The 21,387-nt window shown below is 53.9% G+C and overlaps 1 protein-coding gene across 2 annotated transcripts in view; it reads right to left on the reverse strand.

Annotated features, from left to right (window-relative positions):
• Window positions 1-823: 823 nt before the first annotated feature.
• Rai1 (retinoic acid induced 1) overlaps window positions 824-21,387 on the reverse strand; it is a 109,119-nt gene continuing 88,555 nt past the window's right edge. For both annotated transcript variants that reach the window (XM_008821983.3, XM_029558092.1), the window contains 4 exons: window positions 8,801-14,365; window positions 4,989-5,082; window positions 1,239-1,288; window positions 824-965 (listed from right to left, as the gene is read on the reverse strand). In XM_008821983.3, the coding sequence (XP_008820205.1) occupies window positions 951-965; window positions 1,239-1,288; window positions 4,989-5,082; window positions 8,801-14,350 (5,709 nt within the window). In that variant the 5' untranslated portion in view covers window positions 14,351-14,365 and the 3' untranslated portion in view covers window positions 824-950. The remainder of the gene's footprint in view (window positions 966-1,238; window positions 1,289-4,988; window positions 5,083-8,800; window positions 14,366-21,387) is intronic.

Genomic DNA, 21,387 nt, shown 5'->3' on the forward strand with positions numbered 1-21,387 from the left:
ACACTATATAACGAGGCCAGATATAATACACACGTTTACCATTTTACAGTCATATGTACAGGAAATTGTGGGGGAGGGGGCTGCATCAGGCCTATTGAAGCGTGGACAGAGCTGAGGACACAGATGGACAGGTGGGGACTGGCCTGGGCTGTGGTGGCTGGAAGGGCCATCCCTGTAGCCCCTGCCCCAGTAAAGGCCAGGCTAGAGCTCTGTGCTGCGGAGCACACGACGCACATTGGCGACACACAGAAGCGAGCATGTTCCCAACATATATACATTCTATGTAACATATATATAGAGGGGTACACAGGTTTTGTACACGAATCTAGTGCTGTCCCTGTCACGTGCGAGCGCTGAGGTTCCCGGAAACCACGGTGAAGCTTTGCTATGACAGCACAGACAGAGGGGTGGCCAGGCCAACTCTCCTTCTCAGGCTCCTTCTGGGCTCCAGGGGATGGGCGGAAGACTGGAAAGGGGACAAACAGAAGCCAGAGGGCCCCGCCCCCACCAGGGACCACAGCTCCCGAGCGCCGGCCCACGACGACTCCGGCTGTGCAAATCGTGGGCAGACTGACTGCTAAGAGTGCTCGCTGCGGTTCCCGCCGGCAGGGCCTCAGAACGGCTTCGATTTGCCCGGCGTCGTCCACCGAGCCGGCATCTCCCTGGGCCTCTTTCAGGGCCCCCGCTGCACGCCACGACCGACCGTGAGGAATGTATGCCACGTTGGCTCGAACTCCCACGGCATTCGCGTCCCGGGAGTTGGCGCCCTGCCCTCTCCAAGCCGAGTTCCGCGAGTGGGCCCGGAGCGCGCGGCTCTGAACAGGTTTTCTTCGTAATCGCACGCCAGAGCCGGAGGCGGCCGGATCCAAGACCTGGGGCCGGGATCAAGGATCAGCTGTGGGCGCAGCTTCAGGCCCTGGTGCACGGCGGCTTTCAGCGGCGGGCGGGGATTACAATGGCAGCCTCTGCGGGAGAGACAGAGCGTCAAGGCCGACAGTGGACGCCCCGCCCCTCCCCTCCCCTCCCCTCGAGCAGCTCCCGCCCGACCTCTTTCCCACCCCGCAGCAGCCTTCAGGCCTTCAGGCGCGCACTGGGACCTGGCTGACTTTAGGGCAGCTGGAAAAGGCAGTGGGCAGGGCCTGAAGTGAGGCTAAGCTGAGTAGGGTTGGTGCTCCTGCATCTACTGGGGTCTGCAGGCCTGGGGTACTCATTCTCTGCAGCTGCTTGTGTTCACCTACCTTATGTTTGGGGCACTTCAAAGTAAAATTCTCCTCAATGAATGCACAACCTGTGATCAAACAGAAGTTTCTGTAGTGAGGCAGAGTGGGGAGCGCTGCAGGTGTTCCACAGCGCCCAGAACTGCAGATGTCTTTCATCCACACCATCCCGTGCCTTGAGATGCACCTCTCTGCCTCTGTCCTGTTATTTCCCCTCCCCTTCCCTCTTAGCCATCCTAGCCAGTCCCTGGCCCATTGCCACAAGGACAGCTTCTTGTCACTCCCTTCTCACTTCCCATGCTTTATTCTGCATGGCCACTCCTGTCCCCACCTCCTGCACAATGATCAGGTCTATGTATGGACTGCTGCTCCCCAACCCCATCCCCTTGCAGAGAACAGGGGAAGAGGCCCATGCCCAGGAAGCACTCATGACTGCTGGGTGGCCAACCATTCAGGTCCTGGCTGGAGTGCTGAGCCTCTGTCTCCACATTTGTAGAATGAGCATTATGCTATCTACTCTGTTCTGTCATGGGGAACCTTTCCCATGTGCACAGCAAGTGCTCCTGATGTAAAGGTGTGATCGTAAGAGATGGTAGGAAGTTGCAGGTGGGGGGGGGGGCAGATCCCATGTGTTCAGAGCACTGTCCACTCTGGAGGGGCAGAGGATGGCTAAGCACAGCCAAGTTTTATGCCTACCTGGCTAAAATGTACTGATATCACAGGGCCTTAACTCCTTGCCAGCTATCTCTGGAGACCAACTTGTCCCCTTTCACCCAAGGACTCTCTTGGGCCCATCTCTTCTCTCCCACTGGCCAGAGCACACCTTCCCCATGCACTGGGATTTTCCCACCTCATACTGGTGATGATGCAGGGCCAGGCACCACCCAAGGTGCCTCCTCCACCCAAGGCGGGGAGGGAGGGAAATGTTACTTCGGGAAGTTGCAGGAGAGGTTTTTGCCTTCTAAAGCCAGCAGCTCACACACCACAGAACCAGGGCTAAGTGCAGATAGTAGTTTCAAATCAACTCAGCCAACAATCACCCAGCAGTTGCTGGGGGCTGGGACTGGGGAGGGCCAGGCAGCTCTGGGACTTAAGATTAGTCTGGAGCCCCTGGTGTGGCAGCTGCGCTCTTGAGAAAGTGAGGGGGAGAAGGCATCAGCCATGGTCACCTTGACTCTCGTAGCTTGAAGACCCCTGGGAACATCAGTGAACTGTTCTTATACTCCCTAGTCACCTGGCTAGGCATTTTGGCCTCTACTCTTGCTCTGGCTGTTGTGCCCATTTTCCAGGGTTACACCCCTTGCCACTTGTTCAGAGGTGTGTCCTCCCACCCCACTTGCTAAGGCCCAGAATCTCAGGTGTGAGCCCAGTGGGGACAGCTCCATGCCTATAGACATCTCCGGGTCAGCCTGACCACATGGCAGCTGCTAGCTTGTGGCAAGTGGCTTCCCTTTTGCCCATTCTTTGCTACATGACTCTGTAGGGGTCCCCATCCTTTGAACCTGAGCTGAACTGGTGACCTGCCTTTGGCCAGTAGGATTCAGCAAGGTCCAGAAGCCAAGCTAAGAGGCCTTGAGACCTCTTTTCTTTCAGGGTCCTACTATCACAAGGACTTGTCAGCCACCAGAGGGCAAGACCACATGGAAGAGATAGCACTGGCACCCCTGGGGACTTCTAGAGCAGCCTGTCCCCAGCAGAGCCTGCCAGTTGATTTGTGCCCTTGGAGGTATTAATAAATAGTGCTATTTAAGCCAGTAAAGTGGGCTGGGAGGGCCAGTATCTTGGCCTCTCTATCTTCTCATGCCAGCCTTGCTCCAATCAACATTTCTTTTAATATGAAGAAGCCAGGTTTGACAAACCTGCTCTCACGTTTTCATCAAGTCCTATGGTTTCTGTGTCAGTAGTCTCTGGGATGTATGGTTCTGCCAGCATTAGGCAGCCATCCTCTCCTGCTTGGTTCAGTGGCAGTTCATCAGTCTTGATCATAGCTTCTTGTGTTCCCAGTCCCCTTCTTGCTCAGTCCTGGAGACTACACATTCCTGTTACATTTCTCAAAGCCTGGTCTACAGTCTCACCACTAACTATGGCTCAACTCCTCTAAACTTGATAGAATCTAGAATTAACTGGGAGATGGGCCTCTGGGTATGCCTATAGAGAATTATCCTGATTAGGTTAATTGCTGTAGGAAGACCCACCCACTATAGGTAGCAACGTTCCTTGGATTGGGATCCTGGACTGTATAAAATGGAGAAAGTAAGCTCAGCAATAGCACAGCATTTGCTAGTTTCTGCTGCTTCCTTTTTAAAAAATAAATGTAAAAATTATGTGTATACGTGTGTGTGTGTGAGTGTAGGTTTGTGCGCCTGTGGAAGTCAGTGGAAGACATCAGATACCCTGGAGCTAGAGTTACAGACAGCTGTGAGCTGCTGGACATATGTGCTGGGAACCAAACTTGGGTCCTCTGCAAAAAAAGAACATGCTCTTAACTGCTGAACCATCTTTCCAGTTCTGCTTTTTCTTTTTTCCTCTTTCTTTTTTGAGCTACGGTCTCCTATGTAGCCCTCGCTGGTCTGGAACTGACTATATAGACCAGGCTGGCCTTGAACTCAGAGATAAGCCTGCCTTTGCCTCCTGAATGTTGTTATTAAAGGTGTATGCCACATGCCTCGCTTTTTTTTATTTTATGCGTATGAGTGTTTTGCCTGTATGGATTTAAGTGTACCACCTATGTGCAGTGGCCACAGAGACCAGAAGAGGGTATCAGAGTCCCTGGAACTGGAGTTATGGATGGGCTGTTAGCAGTCATGTGGGTGCTGGGAACCAAACTGGGATCCTCTGCAAGAGCAACCAGTGTTCTTAACCACTAAGCCATCTCTCCAGCCTCAGCCTCTCTGGCTTTTTGATTGAGGATGCAATTGGACCAGCTCCCTTGAGCTCCTGCTGCTGTGACTTTCTTGCTACAATGGACTATACCCTGGGACTGTGAGCTAAAACAAATCCTTAAGTTGCTTTTGTCAGGGTAGTTGATCATAGCAATAGAAAAGTTACAGACACATAGTCTGTTATTGTGGGTAGAAACAGACTGTACTGACTGCCTCTGGGGAGGCCGGGCAGGCCCAGAGTAGGAGAGCACAGGATGTAAAGCCAGAAAGTCCCAGCTTTTCTAGGGCTAGATGGTACCTGTGGTGAGACAGCATAGCAGGCTGTGGGCAGAAAGCGAATTGCCACATGAGGATTGCTACTGTGGTAGCTCTGACAGGGAGTGAGGCCATGTGTCTAAGTTCACATTCCAACACTGGCCATGCTCTGTATGATGGATGTGGAGCCAGCAGCAACCTCACCTGTGCCCCACCATCCCCTTTCTGCTAGGTATTATCAGCTCAGCACCACCAAAGGACTGTCATCACCTGAAGCCCTGTATGGTTCCTAGAGTGGTTTGGCTGGGACTGGTGCTGGCCCAGGATCCAGTGCTGGGCTGGATCCAGACAGGGCTGGTTATGGGCCACTGCCCTGGTTGGGATGAGTGACCAGACAAGAGTAGGGCTCCTATTCATCCTTCAAAGCCCATCCTATATCCTTTTCTTTCTCAACTCTCTGCTCAGACCTCTATCATTTATGCCTCTGTTTCTCCTCTATTAGGTGGGTAGGGACTGACATATTTTTATGTCTGTGACATTGCCCAATCCAGGTGTAGGTAGAAAGAAAATGAGATAGTCACATGGAACCTGGGTTGGAAGAGCTGTATTCAGGGCCCCTGTGGCCAGCTCTTACCTGTGTCGCTGGCACACGGGTAGTGGTAGGTATGGATGCATCCTTTGTAGGAGCATGAGATGGTGGCCCCGGATTCATGACAGCTAGAACATGGCTGAAGAGAGAGGAAGGCAAGTAAGTCTTTGTGTACTCCAGAAAGGCCTGCCATCAGAACGGCCCCTGAAAAGCAGCAGGGAATGAGATGTCCTTGAGGGCTGGCACACTGGGTGGAGAACCTTCTTGGGCTAGTGGTGCTAGTTACCACACTGGCCATGGATGGCAGCCAGCATCTGTCAGGTGTTATTTACATGCTGGCCCTGGTGTGTCCTTGTCTACTGGTTCCTTCTGGCAGCCTCAAAGGAGTGACTTTCCCTGATTCCACACCACAGATGGTGAGACAGCCTCTCTTCCATGTGAGAAGAGGCAAGAAGCACTTTTCACCCTGTGGTGGCAGCAGGAGCCCAGAGTGGAGCTGGGTAAGAGGGCTGATAGTGACTGCCAAGGCTTATTTCCTGATTCTGATGCCCTGTTCCCCCAGGACATGCCAGGCCCATGGTACATCTCCATGTCTTCTGCTGGGCTCAGAGGCTATGACATGACATTGACAGGAAAGCTGTGAAGTGAAGCCAAACCTGGGCCTAGGGAGGGACAGAGACAGATCCCAGGTCACTCGTGCTCCTGGGCCCATCATTTTGGTGGGCAGTGAGGCAGGAGGGAAGCAGAGGGCACAGAGCAGGCCCAGATGGCAAGCACTTAGACAAGAACAGCTTGCTCTAGGCATGGCTGGAAGCCCCAGAACAGCAGTCTCTTCTCCAGGCTGGCATGAAAGTGGAGCAGGCACACCCACAGGCACAAAGCTGCAGGCTGACTGAGCCATAGTACAGCAGGCCCAGGAGGGTGGCACTGTCCTAATCCCCCATAGCTGGAGAGGGCAGCAGGGGAAGGTAGGCTGAGGAGCACTTGGAACATGGTTTCTGCAGAGCTTCTGGATGGACTGTCCATGAATTTGGAGCCCTGAGTTCCATACATGTTGACCCGTATGGGGGAGATGAAGCATAATTGGGGACCCCAGGATACAGTGTAATTCACAGTGGCCTTTGGAGTGTTGTGAGGTTTAAGGGTAACCACAAGGCCCCCTGTAGATGATGGCACAGCTATGGCCCCAGAAACCCTTGAGGCAAGTATCTGAGTGCTCCTTGTAGACACGAAGAAACTGAGGTGTAAAGGAATGAGCCCCACTGTTCTTGCCCCTAGTTCTCCCAAGAGGGGGTATGGCCTATGAACTGTGTCCCACTTTCTGGTCCAGGTACCTACACTCAGAGGCTACCAGCCTCCTGAGAGCATGAGTCAGTCCCAGGTTCCTATGTTGCTGTACCCCACCCATCTAGCCAGGAAATGGGGTGTGGTAACAATGGGGTCAGGGATGTGGGCAGCCCAGGAGGCTAAAGCCCAGGAAGGTAGGCATGGCAGGCTGAGAGAGAACAGGGAGAAAGGCAGGAAGAGCAACCCTGGGGGCTCACATACCTCAGTCCTCCAGAGAACAAAGGGGAGGCTAAAAGACTGGACAGGGTACTGGGTGGGGCCATATACTCAGACCTGAGTCCTGTCAGCAGACCCCAGCTGCCAGCCATGAGCTTATCAGGCTCAGTACTTCTGGCAGGGAGGGCCCTCAGTATGTGGCAAACCTCTGTCCAGTGAGAGCCTCTCCTGACCTTCCCTGTCATCCTGTGGTAGGAAGCCACTAAGTCATGCTGGAGTGTAGCAGGGAGACAGGTTGAGCCATGAGGTGGCTCCAGCTGTGACTCTGACCCACACCCGCTCCTCAGCTCAATAGGTCTGTCTGTGTGCCAGCACCAGCAGCAAATGGAGAGGCCAGACTACAGGGCCCTTTATCTGTACTCACGGCTGTCTTTCCTTGTGCTGGGTGCAAGGAACATGAGATAACCGGGTCCCAACTCTGGCCTCCAATAAACCCTGGATATGGGCCTCAGGCTATGGTACCAGAGTAGCACTAGCACTCCTGAGGCCCTGTGAATGGTGTGAATGGTACAGGGTGGGGGTGGGGGACATCCAGCTGGGCAGGGGTCCCGGGGTTATTTCTTTCTTTCTTTCTCTCTCTCTCTCTCTCACCCTCCCTCCCTCCTTTTTTTTTTCTTTCTTTTTTTGAGACAGAGTCCCCCTATAGCCCCAGCTGGCCTGGAACTCATAGAGATCTGCCAGCTTCTGCCTCTGGAGTGCTGGGATCAAAGGTGTGTCCTACCACACCTGGCTTAGGGGCTATTTTCTAATGATGGGAGCGACTTGAGACTGTTTTAAGGTGACTAAGAAGACAAGTTACCATGAAGCCAGTGACATGGGTGGGGGACATCCAGCTGGGCAGGGGTCCCGGGTTTATTTCTTTCTTTCTTTCTCTCTCTCTCTCTCTCTCTCACCCTCCCTCCCTCCTTTTTTTTTTCTTTCTTTTTTTGAGACAGAGTCCCCCTATAGCCCCAGCTGGCCTGGAACTCATAGAGATCTGCCAGCTTCTGCCTCTGGAGTGCTGGGATCAAAGGTGTGTCCTACCACACCTGGCTTAGGGGCTATTTTCTAATGATGGGAGCGACTTGAGACTGTTTTAAGGTGACTAAGAAGACAAGTTACCATGAAGCCAGTGACAGGAAGAGGAGAGGGAGGCCCAGGGCTGTAGGGGTACGGAGGTCCTTCTGTCATGAGCTGGCTGAGGCACTGGAAGCTTAGTGTCATTTGGGCCCTTTTCAAGGTGGACAGACATTAGGGTCCAGAGAGAGGTTCTACAGTCATTACTGGGCAGTGGGCAGCTGGAAGCCAAGAGACATGGGCAGTAATCCCCAAGGTCAAGGGTGGGGTCTGGGTAGAATGCTTCCAAGAGCTGGGACAGAAAAGTGTGGGGAGGGAGGAGACCGCTGAGCTAGGTAGCTCTGCCGGGCCACAAAATGGCTCAGAGGCCCAAGCCCCACTGAGCAGTCTAGGTCTTCTAAACTCATTTGCCCCTGCCCACAGTAGACTGAGAGAAGAAACAGAAGTAGAAGTAGGAGTTGGACAAGGCTGGTGTGGATATTCTGTGAGAACCAGTGTGGAGGAGTCTTGTCACCCCGGACCTAGGACATAACCTGCTGGGGCAGGAAGTGGCTTTGATGCCCCCACTACGGGGGAAGAACATGTTGGAATGGTATCTGCTAGTGCCCATGACCTGAGGAACCCCAGTAGCTTCTGTTCAGAATGCACACCCCTATCCCATGCTCCTAGTCTTGTGATGCCAGATGTAGACTCCTCAAAGCTTGGTAGGTGGCTAGGCCCCGTGACCTCATCCCATGGGAGATGAATGAACGAAGGCAGAGGCTGCCTCCCCAGGTGAGTGTGGCAGCTACAGAGTGCTCTGAAGGTATGGCTTAGAATCAGGTGTCTAAGGCTCTGGGCTGTTGTGGGCTCCAGGGTTGCCTGGACCAGGGTCCCATGCTTTAGCCTCATGTTGTTTAGGGGCTGTCCCCTATGCCCTAGCTCATGGATAGGATAGGCTATTCCCTGACATTTAATTCTGGGAGACCTCTATCCTCTCAGCATCCTATGTGGGGCTTGGGCGATTCTCAGGTGATATGTGACCCAGAGGGACATGAGGGCTGCAGCAGTGTCCTGCTTTAGCCTCAGGAGTGCTTCAACTTGTCTCTACACTCCCTGGAGGAAATTCTGGAGCCTGAGACTGTATTCTGTGGCTGTGGGCACACGACCCCCAGTAAGTTCTGAAGATAACAGTACCCTCTACCTGCCTACCTGTACTTCAGGATTCCACCCCCACCCCGGCTCGGCTAGCTTCTTACCATGTCCACAGCCACCTTCATGGCCTCCTGTAGCCCAAAGAGCTTCCCGGCCACCAGGTATACCCCGCTGGTCCACACAGCACAGGCCTCATGCACCCAATGCTCCTGGGTGTCCCCACCAGGCTCTGCAGGGGCCTCTTTGCTGCATTCATGTTTGCGGCTCTTGTCAGCTGGGGCCACCTCCTCACCCCCATCCCCCTGACCATCACAGCAATAGCAACTCTGCAGCCGCCGTGAAAGGCCCCGGGCACTGGTGCGCAAGGAGCCTTGCTTGGTGGGGTCCGCTGGACCATCAGGTTTGGGCAGCCTCCCAAGTGTGGCAGCAGCAGCGGTGGTGGCAGCAGCGGAAGTGCTGGCTGCACACTCTGGAGCTTTGAGTGTTCTCTCAAGAGGCAGAGAGACCTCCTCCAAGATGCCCTCCAGCCGCACCTTCTCCTTGAGTTTTGGTTTCTTTTTGGGGAGGCAGTGTTCAGGGTAGTAGGGGCCACAGAGGTCTCCAAGGTCCTTGAAGTTGGCTGGGTTTTGGCAGAGGCAGCAGACAAGGCAAGAGGTACTTAGGGCCTTGGACACCACAGGCCCCAGGTGCATGGTAGAGGAGAGGGGCAGAGAGGGCCGAGGCTGCAGCACAGAGCTTCCAGGGAGCATGGTCAGGGAGGCCCCAGCTGGGTCTAAGGAAGAGGAGGACGAAGAGGCAGAGGAGGAGGAAGCAGCAGAGGGGGCAGGCTTCCAGTGAGGCTTGGGTTCATCCCCTGGGGCGTTGACAACAGTACATATGGTGGTGAATGCATCTCGCTTCTCCACCCGCACAAAGGGCGAGAAGGCTGGGGTCCGGCTGTCTGCCCTCAGCCTCTTGGAAGAGGAAATGTATTTGAGGCGGATTTCAGGTTCTGCAGGATCCAGAGGCAGCACCTGCTGCTGCCGTCGCCGCGTAGCACGCCCCTTACAAGGTGAGGTGTGTGTGGTCTTAGCCCGTCCCCGGCTGAGGCGCTTCCGCTTTGAATAGCTGCTATAGTTGGCATGGCCAGGCTGCTTCTGGGCCCTTGTCTGGGGCTGGCAGGGCCGGCCATCGGGAGGCTGGGAGGCCAGTCCCAGCTCTTCTGTCTTTGGCTTCTTGCCTCCTCCACTGGGGCTGTCCTCACCTCCACCCTGAGTGCTGCTGGCCCTATCTCGGGGAGCAAGGATCAGAGTTTGGCCATGACAGGGCCGCTTCTCCAATGGGCCTTTGCAGAGTCCCAAGACCCCAGCCCTGCCTTTCCGGCTCCTTTTCTTCGGTGCTGGGATAGTCCCTGGGGGTGGCAGGGCATCTGGAGACAAGAAGGCCTCAGCTTTGAGACAGTCAGCAGTGGAGGACAGTTTCTTATTGTTCACAAGTTTGCCTTTTAAGGACCTGTTGGCTGGGTTTCTACACAACAGATCGACTCCTGAAGCTGCTGGTAGCATTTGTCCAGGGCCTAGGCTTCCCAGGCCCTCTTCAGCCCCAGGTGGACTGCCCCCTGCACGTTTCTCAGGCAGAGTTGGGCTCCGGGGTGTCCCAGGAGGGGCCCCTGGCACTCTGCATGCAAGCTTTTTGAGCCCAGGTGAGGTGATCTTCTGCACTATGGCCTCCAGCTTGAGGCCGCGGCCCTTGCGGGGTGGCAACACCTTTGTTCTCACAGCACTGGGTAGGGAAGCTGGTGTAGCCAACTCCAGGCCTGCAGCTGATGGCTCCAGGGGTGGGGGTGGTGGGGGTTCCCCACTGCCCCTGGGCCTGACCCTCTGGGGTGAAGTCATCCTCCTTAAGAGACCAGGGGAGACCTCAGCCCTTTCCTCCCTCCCATCGACCCCACTGCTGCCGCCATTGTTGCTACGAAGGACTAGGCTCCGCTTCTTGGTGGGAACAGGAGTCATGAAGGATGACTTCCGTTTTAGTGTGTGGAGAGGTCGATCTGAAAGCTTAGTCCCTGCACCAGGCTTGGGGACTCTGACCCGCTGGCTCACTCGGCCTTCCTTCTGGGGACCACTGGAGACCTTGAATGTAGCAGGCAAGTGGTTGTTGGCAGAGAGCTTCTTGGTGGTACGGCAGTCTGGGAGCCGGCTCTCTGAGGGCCGCCGCCGCTTGGCGTGGAAGACCTGCTGGGGTTTGGTGCGAGAACGGAGTACCATGGAACGTTGGTCCTTGCCAGGCATGCTGGGAGAATCTGGCTCCTTGGTCTTGGAGCCCATGGGGCTGCTGTCTGAGGCAACAGGCAGGGCGGCAGGGTTACTGGGGCTGGATGCAGCCTTGGGAGATGGTTTCCCTACCCGCTTGCCAGACTTGAAGGCGGCTCGCTGTTTGCCCCCCAGTTTGTCAGGAGGTGCGGGGGTGGTGGTCAGGCCTGGAGGTCCAGGAGTTCGGGGCTCACTCATAGCTGTTAGAGAGCGGGTACACATTCTGGGGAGCCCTTCTGAGGGCCCCCGGCCTGGGGCTCCAGCCCCTTCTGCCTGTCCTTGTGGGGGTCCCACGCAGGATTCTGGAAGCAAGAGGTCTTTGGGCAGCGCTGGCACCCTGCAGGGAGATTCTTCAGCTTCAGGCAGCCCCCGGTGTACCCGCCGGCTCCTCAAACTTTTGCCCCGTGGCACAGGCTCTTTCTTAGCAATGGGGACCTCGGGCACAGCAGGCTTGTTAGGTTTCTGTGTCAAGGAGGCTTCTGAAGTGGTAGAACCACCTGGAGCCCTCTCCCCCTCAGGCCCATCTTCTCCTTGCTTCATGTGGGACAGGGAAGACTCAAACCAGCTCTGGACCTTTGACTCCGCCCCGACAGAGGGGCCCAGCAGGATGGCAGGCTCCCCAGCAAGGTGGCATGGAGAGCCCCAGCCAGCTTTGGTGTCCAGCACCTCCTCCGCCTCCTCCTTGGTACAGATGAGTGGGGCCTTGGGTGACAGTGGGTCCTGTAGGCCAGGCCTCTGCTCAGGGCTGCCCAGCAGCTCACATAGGGAAGAGTACTCCTCCTCGGCCTCCAGGTCCTCCTTCCTGCCAGGAGGTGGCAACAGTGGCAGGTCCCCAAAGTCAGTGGTGGAACAGCAATGTCGGCTGTCCTCCAGCCACCGGTCGGCCTTGCCCACCTCAGGGCACTGCAGCAGCCCACCTATCTCCTCCTTCACCCCATCTGCTTCCTCCTGCTTGAAGTCCCCAGACAGCACAACTGCTGGCTTCCCAGTGGGATGCTCCTCCTGGAAGCCCAGACAGGCTGAGGCCTCATGGGTGTCTGCTTTGCTCATACCATCTGAGACTTTCCCACTCTGCTCCAAGCCCTTGGTGAGTTCGCCAGGGTGGAGAGTCCAACGGGGACAAGCATCCCCCAGGTTCTCCTCTGGCCAGGCAAACGGGTTGGCACTGTCTACTGAGCTGGCCGTGGTTGTGTCTGGGAAGCAGTCAAATGCTACAGTGGTAGGGTCTGGAGCGGCAGCCCCAAGCGTAGGCTTGGTGCCAAAGGACAGGGGACTGGTTGTCTTCTTGGGGTCAGGGGTGGCAAAGGCCATGGAAGAGTCTTCAAACAGCCCTGGGCTGAAGTCCTTGGCACTGCCACCCTTGTTCAGCTGCAAGGACTCAGGCAGGGCTTCTGACTCCACTGGCCGTGGCCAAGAACTCTTGGCCATGGTGTCCAGGCAGGCGCTGTGATTCTCCAGTGAGAAGGGTGGCTTGCCATTGTCCTTGGGCAGGTCAGGAGCCTCAGCCCAGGCCTTGTCAGCCTTCTCAACAATGGCTTCCTGCAGCCCCAGGATCTCAGAGGCCAGATCTTCCTGTGCCAGGGCACTGAGCAGGAGCCTCGGGCAGTCCCGCTCGCCTGCCACAAATTTGGAGAAGCTGTCCAGTGGCAGAGTGCTGTGCAGGCTCTGGAAGGAATCATCAGACTTGGTGGACATGTCGTCAGGTGAGGTCACAGAACACGTAGACACAGACTCAGGCTTAGCCTTGGAGTTGCTATTGACCCTGGCAGGGCTGCCACGGGCCTGGCTGCAGTAGAGAAAGCTACGCTCTAGTGGGTCTTCGGAGCCACTCAGGTAGTCGGCCTCTTGTGGCTCAGCATGAGTGGATTGCGGTGTGCTGCTTGGCGGCTCAGACAGTGGTGTACCTGCTGGCTCTGCTGAGTAGCCACTGCCCTCGGGGCTACAGTGCTGGCTCTTGTGCTGCTCTGGGGTTCTAGACACAAGGCTCTTGACCCCTTTCTTCTGCGGCATGGCAGCTTTGGACAGCAAGAGTTGCTGCACAGTGTTGGAGATATTCTCCACCTGTGAAGTGAGTGCTGTGAGGCTCTGTAGGCTGAGGTCAGACAGCAAGTTGTCAGGGAGCTTCTCCTTCTGAAGGGACTTACAGTTGCTGGCCTGGGGGTCCACAGAACTGGCGGCGTCTGTTGGGGATGGGTTGAGCAGGGGCATGAAGTGACTGTGGTCAGTGATGCCTGTGGGGAATGCCCCAGTGCTGAGAGGCTGCTGGTTATAGGGGAAGTTCTCCAGATTGGGCATCAATGGTGACGGAGTGGAGCTGTAGGAAGGCGAGCGACCCACTGAGCGAGCAGGGGAGTGGCTGGAGCTAGGGCTGAAGGTCTGGTAGTACTGCTCTGGAGTCCTGACAGCTGTGTCTGATGGGCAGTAGCCCTGGCCTTGCTGCCCATAGTGTTGGTACTTGGCAAGGTTCTGATAATGGAGGCTTTCCTGGGCATGGTGCCGGCCCTGAAGAGCTTGCTGCTGCTGTTGCTGCTGCTGCTGCTGCTGCTGCTGCTGCTGCTGCTCATAGCCAAGGCGGCCTGACTGGTAAGCGTGAAGATTCTGGACCCGCTGCCCTGGGGCCAGGCTGGCATTGGCAGTCAACGGCCTGTCATGAGGCGGGACAGATGGTGCTGTGCAACTCTTATATGAGTGAGCCCCCTGTCCTCCACCCTGCACTGCAGAATAGGTAGAAGAGGTGGGGAAGGACTGGGAATGCTGGGGAAAGTGGCTACTCTGGGGGAAGGGCAGAGGGGAGGTGAGGTCATTCTGTGGTTTCTGCCTTTGGAGTTTGGGGTAGGCCAGGGGTTGCTGAGGCTGTGGTGGTGGGACATGCAGACTGTGAGTCCGGAAGGGAAGTTGAGGCCCCTGCTCAGGGTACTGCCTGCTTGGGGGCACCACTGTCTTCTTCATCAAGTTCTCCTCATACTTGCCTACTGCTCCTGGCAGGGGCTGTGACTGGGGAGGTGGTGGCTGTGGGGTCCCCCATGTTTGAAGACCCTCCTCGCCAGAGTAGCGCCCCGGGTAGGGGCTGCTGTCCTGGACATAGCCAGGGAAAGCTGGTCTCCCCTGCAGGGCCTTGCTGCCTCGATGGTACTTGTCCGCAGCAGCTGTGGCTACTGTGCTGGAGGGTGTGCCAGTACTACCCTCATACCCTGCATAGGGCTGCGGGTTATAATAGTCCTTGGCCAGCAGCCGCTGCCGGTCACAGCTCAGCCCAGTCTGACCCGGCTGCCTGTAGTTCTCCAGGCGTGATGTCTCCTGTGAGGTCTGTGGGTAGTTTTGCTGTTTGCCATGGAAACCACACCTTTCTCGAAAAGACTGCATGACTTGGCTGGTTATCTGTGAAGAGAAGGGGTGGTGCAGAGGGAAAACAATTCAGATGGGCCACATTCTTTGCCTCAGCTAGCGCCCCTCCTGGCCACCTCCCCACCAGCTGTGCACATATTGACAACCTTTCAGTGAGGGAGGTATTTTTGAAATTCTGCTTCCACAGCACCTGCAGCTGATCCTCACCAAGGAGAGTGGCCACCAGCATGGGTAGTGCAAAACAGGCTGCCTGGAGCCAGTCACATAAGTGGCCACTCCAGGCCCCTCCTGCTGGCTCCTCTCCATCCGCTCCTTTGTACCACCATACCCAGTCCCTGTAGATAGCTCCAAATCATTTAGCAGAGCAATTCCAACTCTGTTCCCTGGGCCCTGTTGGATCCTGTGGTCTTAGTCCCTGTGTAGCAGTACTCAAGCATGACCCAGCCATACTGGGGACCCATAAGGATCCTCCTCCCCCAACTCAGGAGAGGCTACTTGCCAGACCTGCCGTGACTACACATACAGGAGTGTACACGTGTACACAGGGCCTACCAGGCACACGTATCTGCATGCACACTCACACACACCTCCCCTGCACTGCCATCTGGACTCTGCCCCTTCTGGCAGATGTTGACTGGGGACTGCTAAGCCAACTGTCCACATAAAGCACCACCTCTCCCGACTCTTGGAAATGAAAGATGACCACATCTGCCTCTTGATTTTGATATCATAGATGCATAAACATATTACATGGTCCAGAGTGTGGGAATGTATACTAATAGGGAACAAAGATGCAGTACCCTGGTCACCAGAAATCATATGACCCAGGTTGCTCCTGCAAGTGTGACACAGTCCTGACCCTTCCTGCAGATGCCCTCCCGACTTTCCCAGGTCAGGACTGGGGCAGACAACACTGATGGTAGGGGAGAACAGGGTCTAAGACATCTCAGAACAGATCACAGGTTGGGAGGTGGCCCAGAAGGGGTAGGGGCTTATAAGAGTCACAACACAGGCTGCACCTTGGTGCCTCAGCTAGTTTCCTCCAACTGACTGGCATGGTTACCTCAGATAACCCTTAAGGGTGGAAGAGAGGACTCACACAGAGGGCTGGCCCTGAATCCCACAAGGCTCAGGGTTTACCCAGCCACCACAAAGGCCCAAAGGCAGGAAGAACATACTCCTTGGGCCTATGCAGCTCAAACCCCCAGGAAGGGAGAGGAACTTTCGATTTCTTCCAAAATACAGAAAGATGGAGGTGTGGCCACAAGGTTCCAGGTTTTTGTTTTTAGTTGTTCTTTCAGAAGTAAAGGTGGGGGAAGAGAGTCGAGTGCATCAGAGAGAAACAGAGGTATGAGAGGGGAAGAGACAGGGAGGGGAGAAGTAGGAAAAGAGAGGAATGGAGAAGCTGTGCTGGCAGCGAGGGCCAGTCACTCTTCTCTAATCTGAATCCCACAAAGATGCCTTCTTTTCACTGTTTTGGGATTGACCTAGAGAAAGGGGCAAAAGGAAGACCTCTATAATAAGGTATGCTCAGGGCAGCTAGGCATCCCTAGAGTTCACAGCACAGCCTGATCTGCTTGTCCCAGAGTTAGCCCAAGTTCCTTGCCCTGGAATCAGCACGCCTGACCCAGCTGCTCCTAAGTCATGTTTTCCTTCCCCTCCTCGTCTTCTCAGACTAAGAGTCTCCTACCTGCCCTACCCCCAACTCATGTGTCCCTAACCCCTCATTAGGGCCTGATGGTTTCGATGAAACACCCCACAATGTGCCTACTCAGAGGGGCTAGAGGTAGCTCTGAGCCAGGTGGGGAACCCTATGCCTCTTGCTCCCACCTTCATGGAGCAAGGTACATGGCAGGTTCTGGTAGATGCCACTCCTGCTCTGGTCTGCTGGTGGGCTGCTTCCAAGACCAGGATGTGAAGTACATGCTCCCTGTCCTCCCCAGTGTGTGTTTATGAGCCCAGAATGCACAAACCAGGACTGCTCTGAAGGCTGCATCTGCCTGCCTCCCTCGTATATCTGCACAAATTACATTTCGGTTTTTATTAGTCCCAGATCACTCTCATTTCCTGCTGAGTGTCCTGTGGATATCATTAACATTTCTAGGGCTGGAGGTTTTTTTTTTTTTCCTTTTTTCTTTTTTCCACATTCCCCAAAATGCATTACCAGAGACATTATTTAAAAAGAGGAGGTGCCATCAAGTGTCCCCTCCTGTCTGCTCTGCCCCTGCCCCATTCAATCAGTCCAGCTGCTGTGTCTTTAATTTCACCCCATCAGATTACAGGCAGGCTTCCCAACACACACAGGCAGCTGGGTGTGGGAAACATCTATCTCTAAGAAGAGACAGTTCAATTAAAATCCAAGAGGCCTAGTGCCTGATGGAGAACACAGGCAAAAATGTGTGCCCCCAACGCTACCCTCCAACCCCAGCAAAGGGGGGGACACAGGAACAAAGACTCAGGCATGGTAGCATCCTGGCTGCTAGCTTTGGGCTGCATAAGTCCTGCTGGCTTTGCCAGGAGAAAACAGGGTGCCACTTCTTTAAGAGCTGCCTCAAGCCTGCCATGGGCTCTGGTGTTATTAATTATTGTGATTATGATTATTTTTCAAGAGCACAAGGAAAGGACACAGAAGGGGAGAGGCAGATAGCAGGGGCTTGGGGTGGGCGGCATCATCAAAGCAGGGAGAAGAATGAGTTTCCCCACAGGTGAACATGGAGGAAAGGAAGAAGTGGGGTGGGGGAGATGGGAGCATTGGCTAGAAGGGCAGCAGTGGTGGTCAGGGGAGAGAATCTTGCCCCTGTTTCTTTCCCCTTCCACCCCATCCTATCTGCCTCTTCTGAGAATTTGCCACGGCCTCCTCTTAGTAGCTCTGACAGAACCTAGCAGGCAAAGGGGGAGGAATCCTGAGCAATCAGCCCTGGGCACGTGAGCACTCCATCCTTATACCCACTCCTGGGAAATGGTCATCCCAGACACTAGATGGAGGGGCCCACTAGGCCCATCAAGGCAAAACCTCAAGGTCACTGTGGAACTGGATGGTACTTGCAGCCCAGATTGACTTCTTTTGGCATAGCAGTAGGCCACAGACCCCAAGTCATCAATACAGTCATGAAACAGCATGTAGAGGAGCAAGGAGAACCCCTCCACCAAGGGTGAGTCTAAGGCACAGCCTTCTCCCCAAAGACCCTAGGAGAGGGCCTAGTTACTGAGCACCTCTGCTAGATTGCCTTGTTCAATGCTTTCATTGTTCTGTCCCTTTTATAGAAAAAGGTGAAGTTCAGAGGGTTAAGGGACCTGCTTATGACCCTAGCTAAACAATGTGATCAGACTCTTCTCCTGGACCAGGAATTCCTACCCTTAAAAACCGTCTCAGTACACAGCAAGAAGAGCTGGGCTCAAGCCATACCAAGCATGTGCATGAATGGACACCTGTGTCTGTGTGCATATCTATAGCCTGCCAGGCTCTGAGTGCAAGTCAGGCCCTTTATTTCCATGGTTCTAGGGACAAACTCAGGGTCTGTAAGCTAAGGCTACCATTGAGCTGCACTGCAGCTCACAGGTCCCACTTTTATTCCTATCCTACCCTTAATTCTACTGGGCACACCCATATATATAATCTAGCCAGCCCCCAATGAGGAATCATTAAACCCAGAGCTTCTCCAGGCCCCAGAGTTGGCTTTATCAGTGAGATGGGTTTAATGTGGGCCAGAGGTGCTGTGAACAAGAGGGGGCTCTGCAGGGATATTTTTCTGAGGGAAAAGGAGGGTGGAAGATGGAGTAGGGAAAGCTATTTTCTTTACTGGCCCAGCAGCTGGCCCTCTTACCTGCCTACTCCTGGTTTACTAATTTGTAGTTGCAGGGGAAATGGAAAGGGGGCATTCCTGGGCCTCAGGAAGCTGGGAGGGAAGAGAGACATGTTCAGGGAGCAGTGGAGAGGCGAGACTCCCCCTCAGTAGGACTACCCATCAGTTATGGGTGATAATGAGACCTGGGGGCTAGGGAGATGACTCAGTGGGTAAAAGAGCTTGCTGCACAAGTGGGAGGACCTCAGTAGGGAACCCCAACCCTTAAACAAAAAGCTGGCTGTGTGAGCTTGTTACCCCAACAATACTTTGGAAGGAAATGGGGGAGGAGTACAGGAAAGAGGGTTAGATTGCTGGGGCTTGCTGGCCAGTCATCCTAGTAAAAAAATACCTAAAGCTACAAGTTCAGCTAGAGACCCTGTCTCAAGGAAATAAGGCAAAATGACAGAGGAAGACACTTGAGGTTCTTTTCTGGTCCTTGCATGCACCAGCACAGATGCCCTAACCTGTGCACACACATAAAATAAAAAAAAACTTAAAATATTAACAATGTATATGAGACCTGGATGAATATGAATCATCAGTCAGATTTCTGGCTTTACTGGAGGTCTTTGTAGTCTTTAGGGGCCAGGCTTGTCTCAGGGGCAGGGATGAGTCTCCACATAGTTATACAAGAGCAAACAGTCAGTCCCCACTGGCCAGGCTAGACTTGTTAGGCTGGGGAGTAGCACTGGGAGAGGGATTGACAGGCCTCCTTAGGGCAGAGAGAGGACCATCCTGTGCATAGGGAATTCAAAGGACAAGCAGCTTTACAGCAAAGCTGGGCCTCTCCAGACCACCCTATGTTGGCAATAATGAAGCATGCCACCTCATTTACAGGTCCCCCATGCTCAAGGAGAACCCTAACAGGAATGCTTGCAGGGTCTGGGGTTTTAGTAGCCAGAGGCAGGTAGAGATACAGAAAGCAGAAGACAGTGGTGGGGTGTAGCTCAGGAGTAGACTACTCACCTAACATGCACTAGCCTTCCCATTACTGAAACAGATAATCAATCAATCAATCAATCAATATTAGCAGATATGGTGGCACAAGCCTGTGATTCCCAGCATCTGAGAAGGTGAGGCAAGATGAGCAGATCTCAAGTTCAAGACCAGTCTGAGCAGGTTAGGAATACAGGTCAGTGGTAGAACACTTGCCTAGCTTGCATGAAACCCTAAGTTCAATTCCAGCACTGCAACAAGCTAGCCTGGGCTATGTAGCAAGACTACTTCAACAACAACAAAAACAAGGATGGCCTCAGCATCTCGGCTGACACCAGGAACCTTGGAAGAAGCTGGAACTCAGGGTTCATTGGAGGATGTTTGAGAAGTCCCTCCTAGCCCATCTCCCTTAAGGCACTAGAATGGGATCTCCTATACCAGTTCTTTCTTGGACACAGCCTGTGTGCCCTATGCTGAGCTTAGGGGTAGACTTCTAAAGCTGTGTCCATGCCTAGCGCTCCATCCCCTGTTACTAGAACACAGGCCACAGGCAAGGGCCCACGGTCCAACCGGCCCTGTGCCCACCACGAGGGCTGCCTTGTCTGAAGGCAATTCTGCTGTCATTATTTCTAATTTATCAGTTTCCTGTGGATATTTTGTTTGGACCACTTTATTTACCACTGAACTAAAGGCGTCACCACCTGTCTGTCCAAAGGGGGAAAAGGGGAAGGGGGCAAAACAACCGAGAGGTTAGGGTTTTTCCCCTCAGGTCCAGCTCAGGCAATCTGTCTTCACTGATGCCACCAAGAGTCAAGGTCCCAAAACAAGGAAGCTCAGGGGTCTGGCCAGGGGTAGTCCACAGGCTGCTCCAGTTGGTCAACACCCCAAGCCCCAGAAGCTCCTGTCTTTACAGAAGGCTAAGACTTATCAATATAGCTGCTATATTGGCTTTGAAAAAAGGCAAATCTTTGCCTTGTCCTCCTCACTCCATGTGCCCAGAAGGACCAAGACTTAACTTTCTTGGGGAATAAGCATAGAAGTCCGAGCCAGCAGCAAACTGTCTAAATGCCAACTGGGCAGGGTATAGTGGTGCATATTCCTTTAATCCTAGCAGAGGCAGGTGGATCTCTGTGAGATAGAGACCAGCCTGGTCTATTGCGTTCCAGGCCAGGGAGCCCTTGCCAAAAAAAAGTCAACTAGCTTTTGACCTTGGACAAGCCTTTCCTCCTCCTGGGCCTCAAGGCTTTTGCACTGGTTGTCCCCTGTGAAGAAAACCATTCCAGACCACGTACACAGCTCTTTACCCAGTTCCAAGCCCCTGCTCCTCTGTCATCACTGCATTTGAAATGATACCCCTTACATTCCCTTCTTTTTCTTCTTCAAAGCACTTACCTTCTTGCAATAAGCCTGACTTATTACTGGTCTCCTCTGGAATGAAAGTTCCATAAGAGCAGGGATTTTGCCTATTTTATTTATGGCCATGTCCCCATTGCCCAGAACAATAAATATTTATTGAATGAATCATGCTCTGTGAAAATATCCAGAGTAATCAGACAGGTGGTGAGACACAACACATTTGTGTGGGGACTAGGGGACAGGGGCTAGGGCCACAGCTCTGCTTCATTCATTAGACAGAGACCTGTCCTTGAGGATGGGCAGGGAGCCTGCTGCAGAGTAAAGCAGCAGGTAGGGTTGGAGGCAGACTGGGTCTTGGTCCCTACAGAAGCTCCCTCCCCCAGCAGATCCCTGCCACACTATATGGGAACAGAGTCAGCCAGAGCAGTTGAGTTTTTTCTTTAAGAAGTCAGAAGTAAAAAAAAAAAAAAAAAAGTCACAAGTCAGGAACATACAAGTATCGACAGGCGCGGTGGTGCATGCCTTTAATCCCAGCACTTGTGAGGCAGAGGCAGGCAGATCTCTGTGAGTTCAAGGCCAGCCTGGTCTACATAATAAGTTCCAGGACAGCTGGGGCTACAGGGAGACCCTGTCTCAAGAAGACCAAAAAAAAAAAAAAAAGTATCTTTTATTTTCTAGAATGTTATCAGCCCTGGCATAATGGATCAACAAGTGAACATGCTTGCCATCAAGCCTACTGACTTGAGTTCAATTCTCAGAACCCACATGGTAGAAAGAGCCCATTGTCCTTTGACCTATACAGACACACACACACACACACACACACACACACACACACACACACACGATTAAAAAAAAAAAAAAAAAAAAGAAAAAAAAAATTTTATACACAAAGATCAAAGGGTTTTGTTATTAAAG

This window comes from Nannospalax galili, unplaced genomic scaffold (assembly GCF_000622305.1).
Source record: "Nannospalax galili isolate Female #2095 unplaced genomic scaffold, S.galili_v1.0 scaffold1448, whole genome shotgun sequence".
Classification (NCBI taxonomy): Eukaryota; Metazoa; Chordata; class Mammalia; order Rodentia; family Spalacidae; genus Nannospalax; species Nannospalax galili.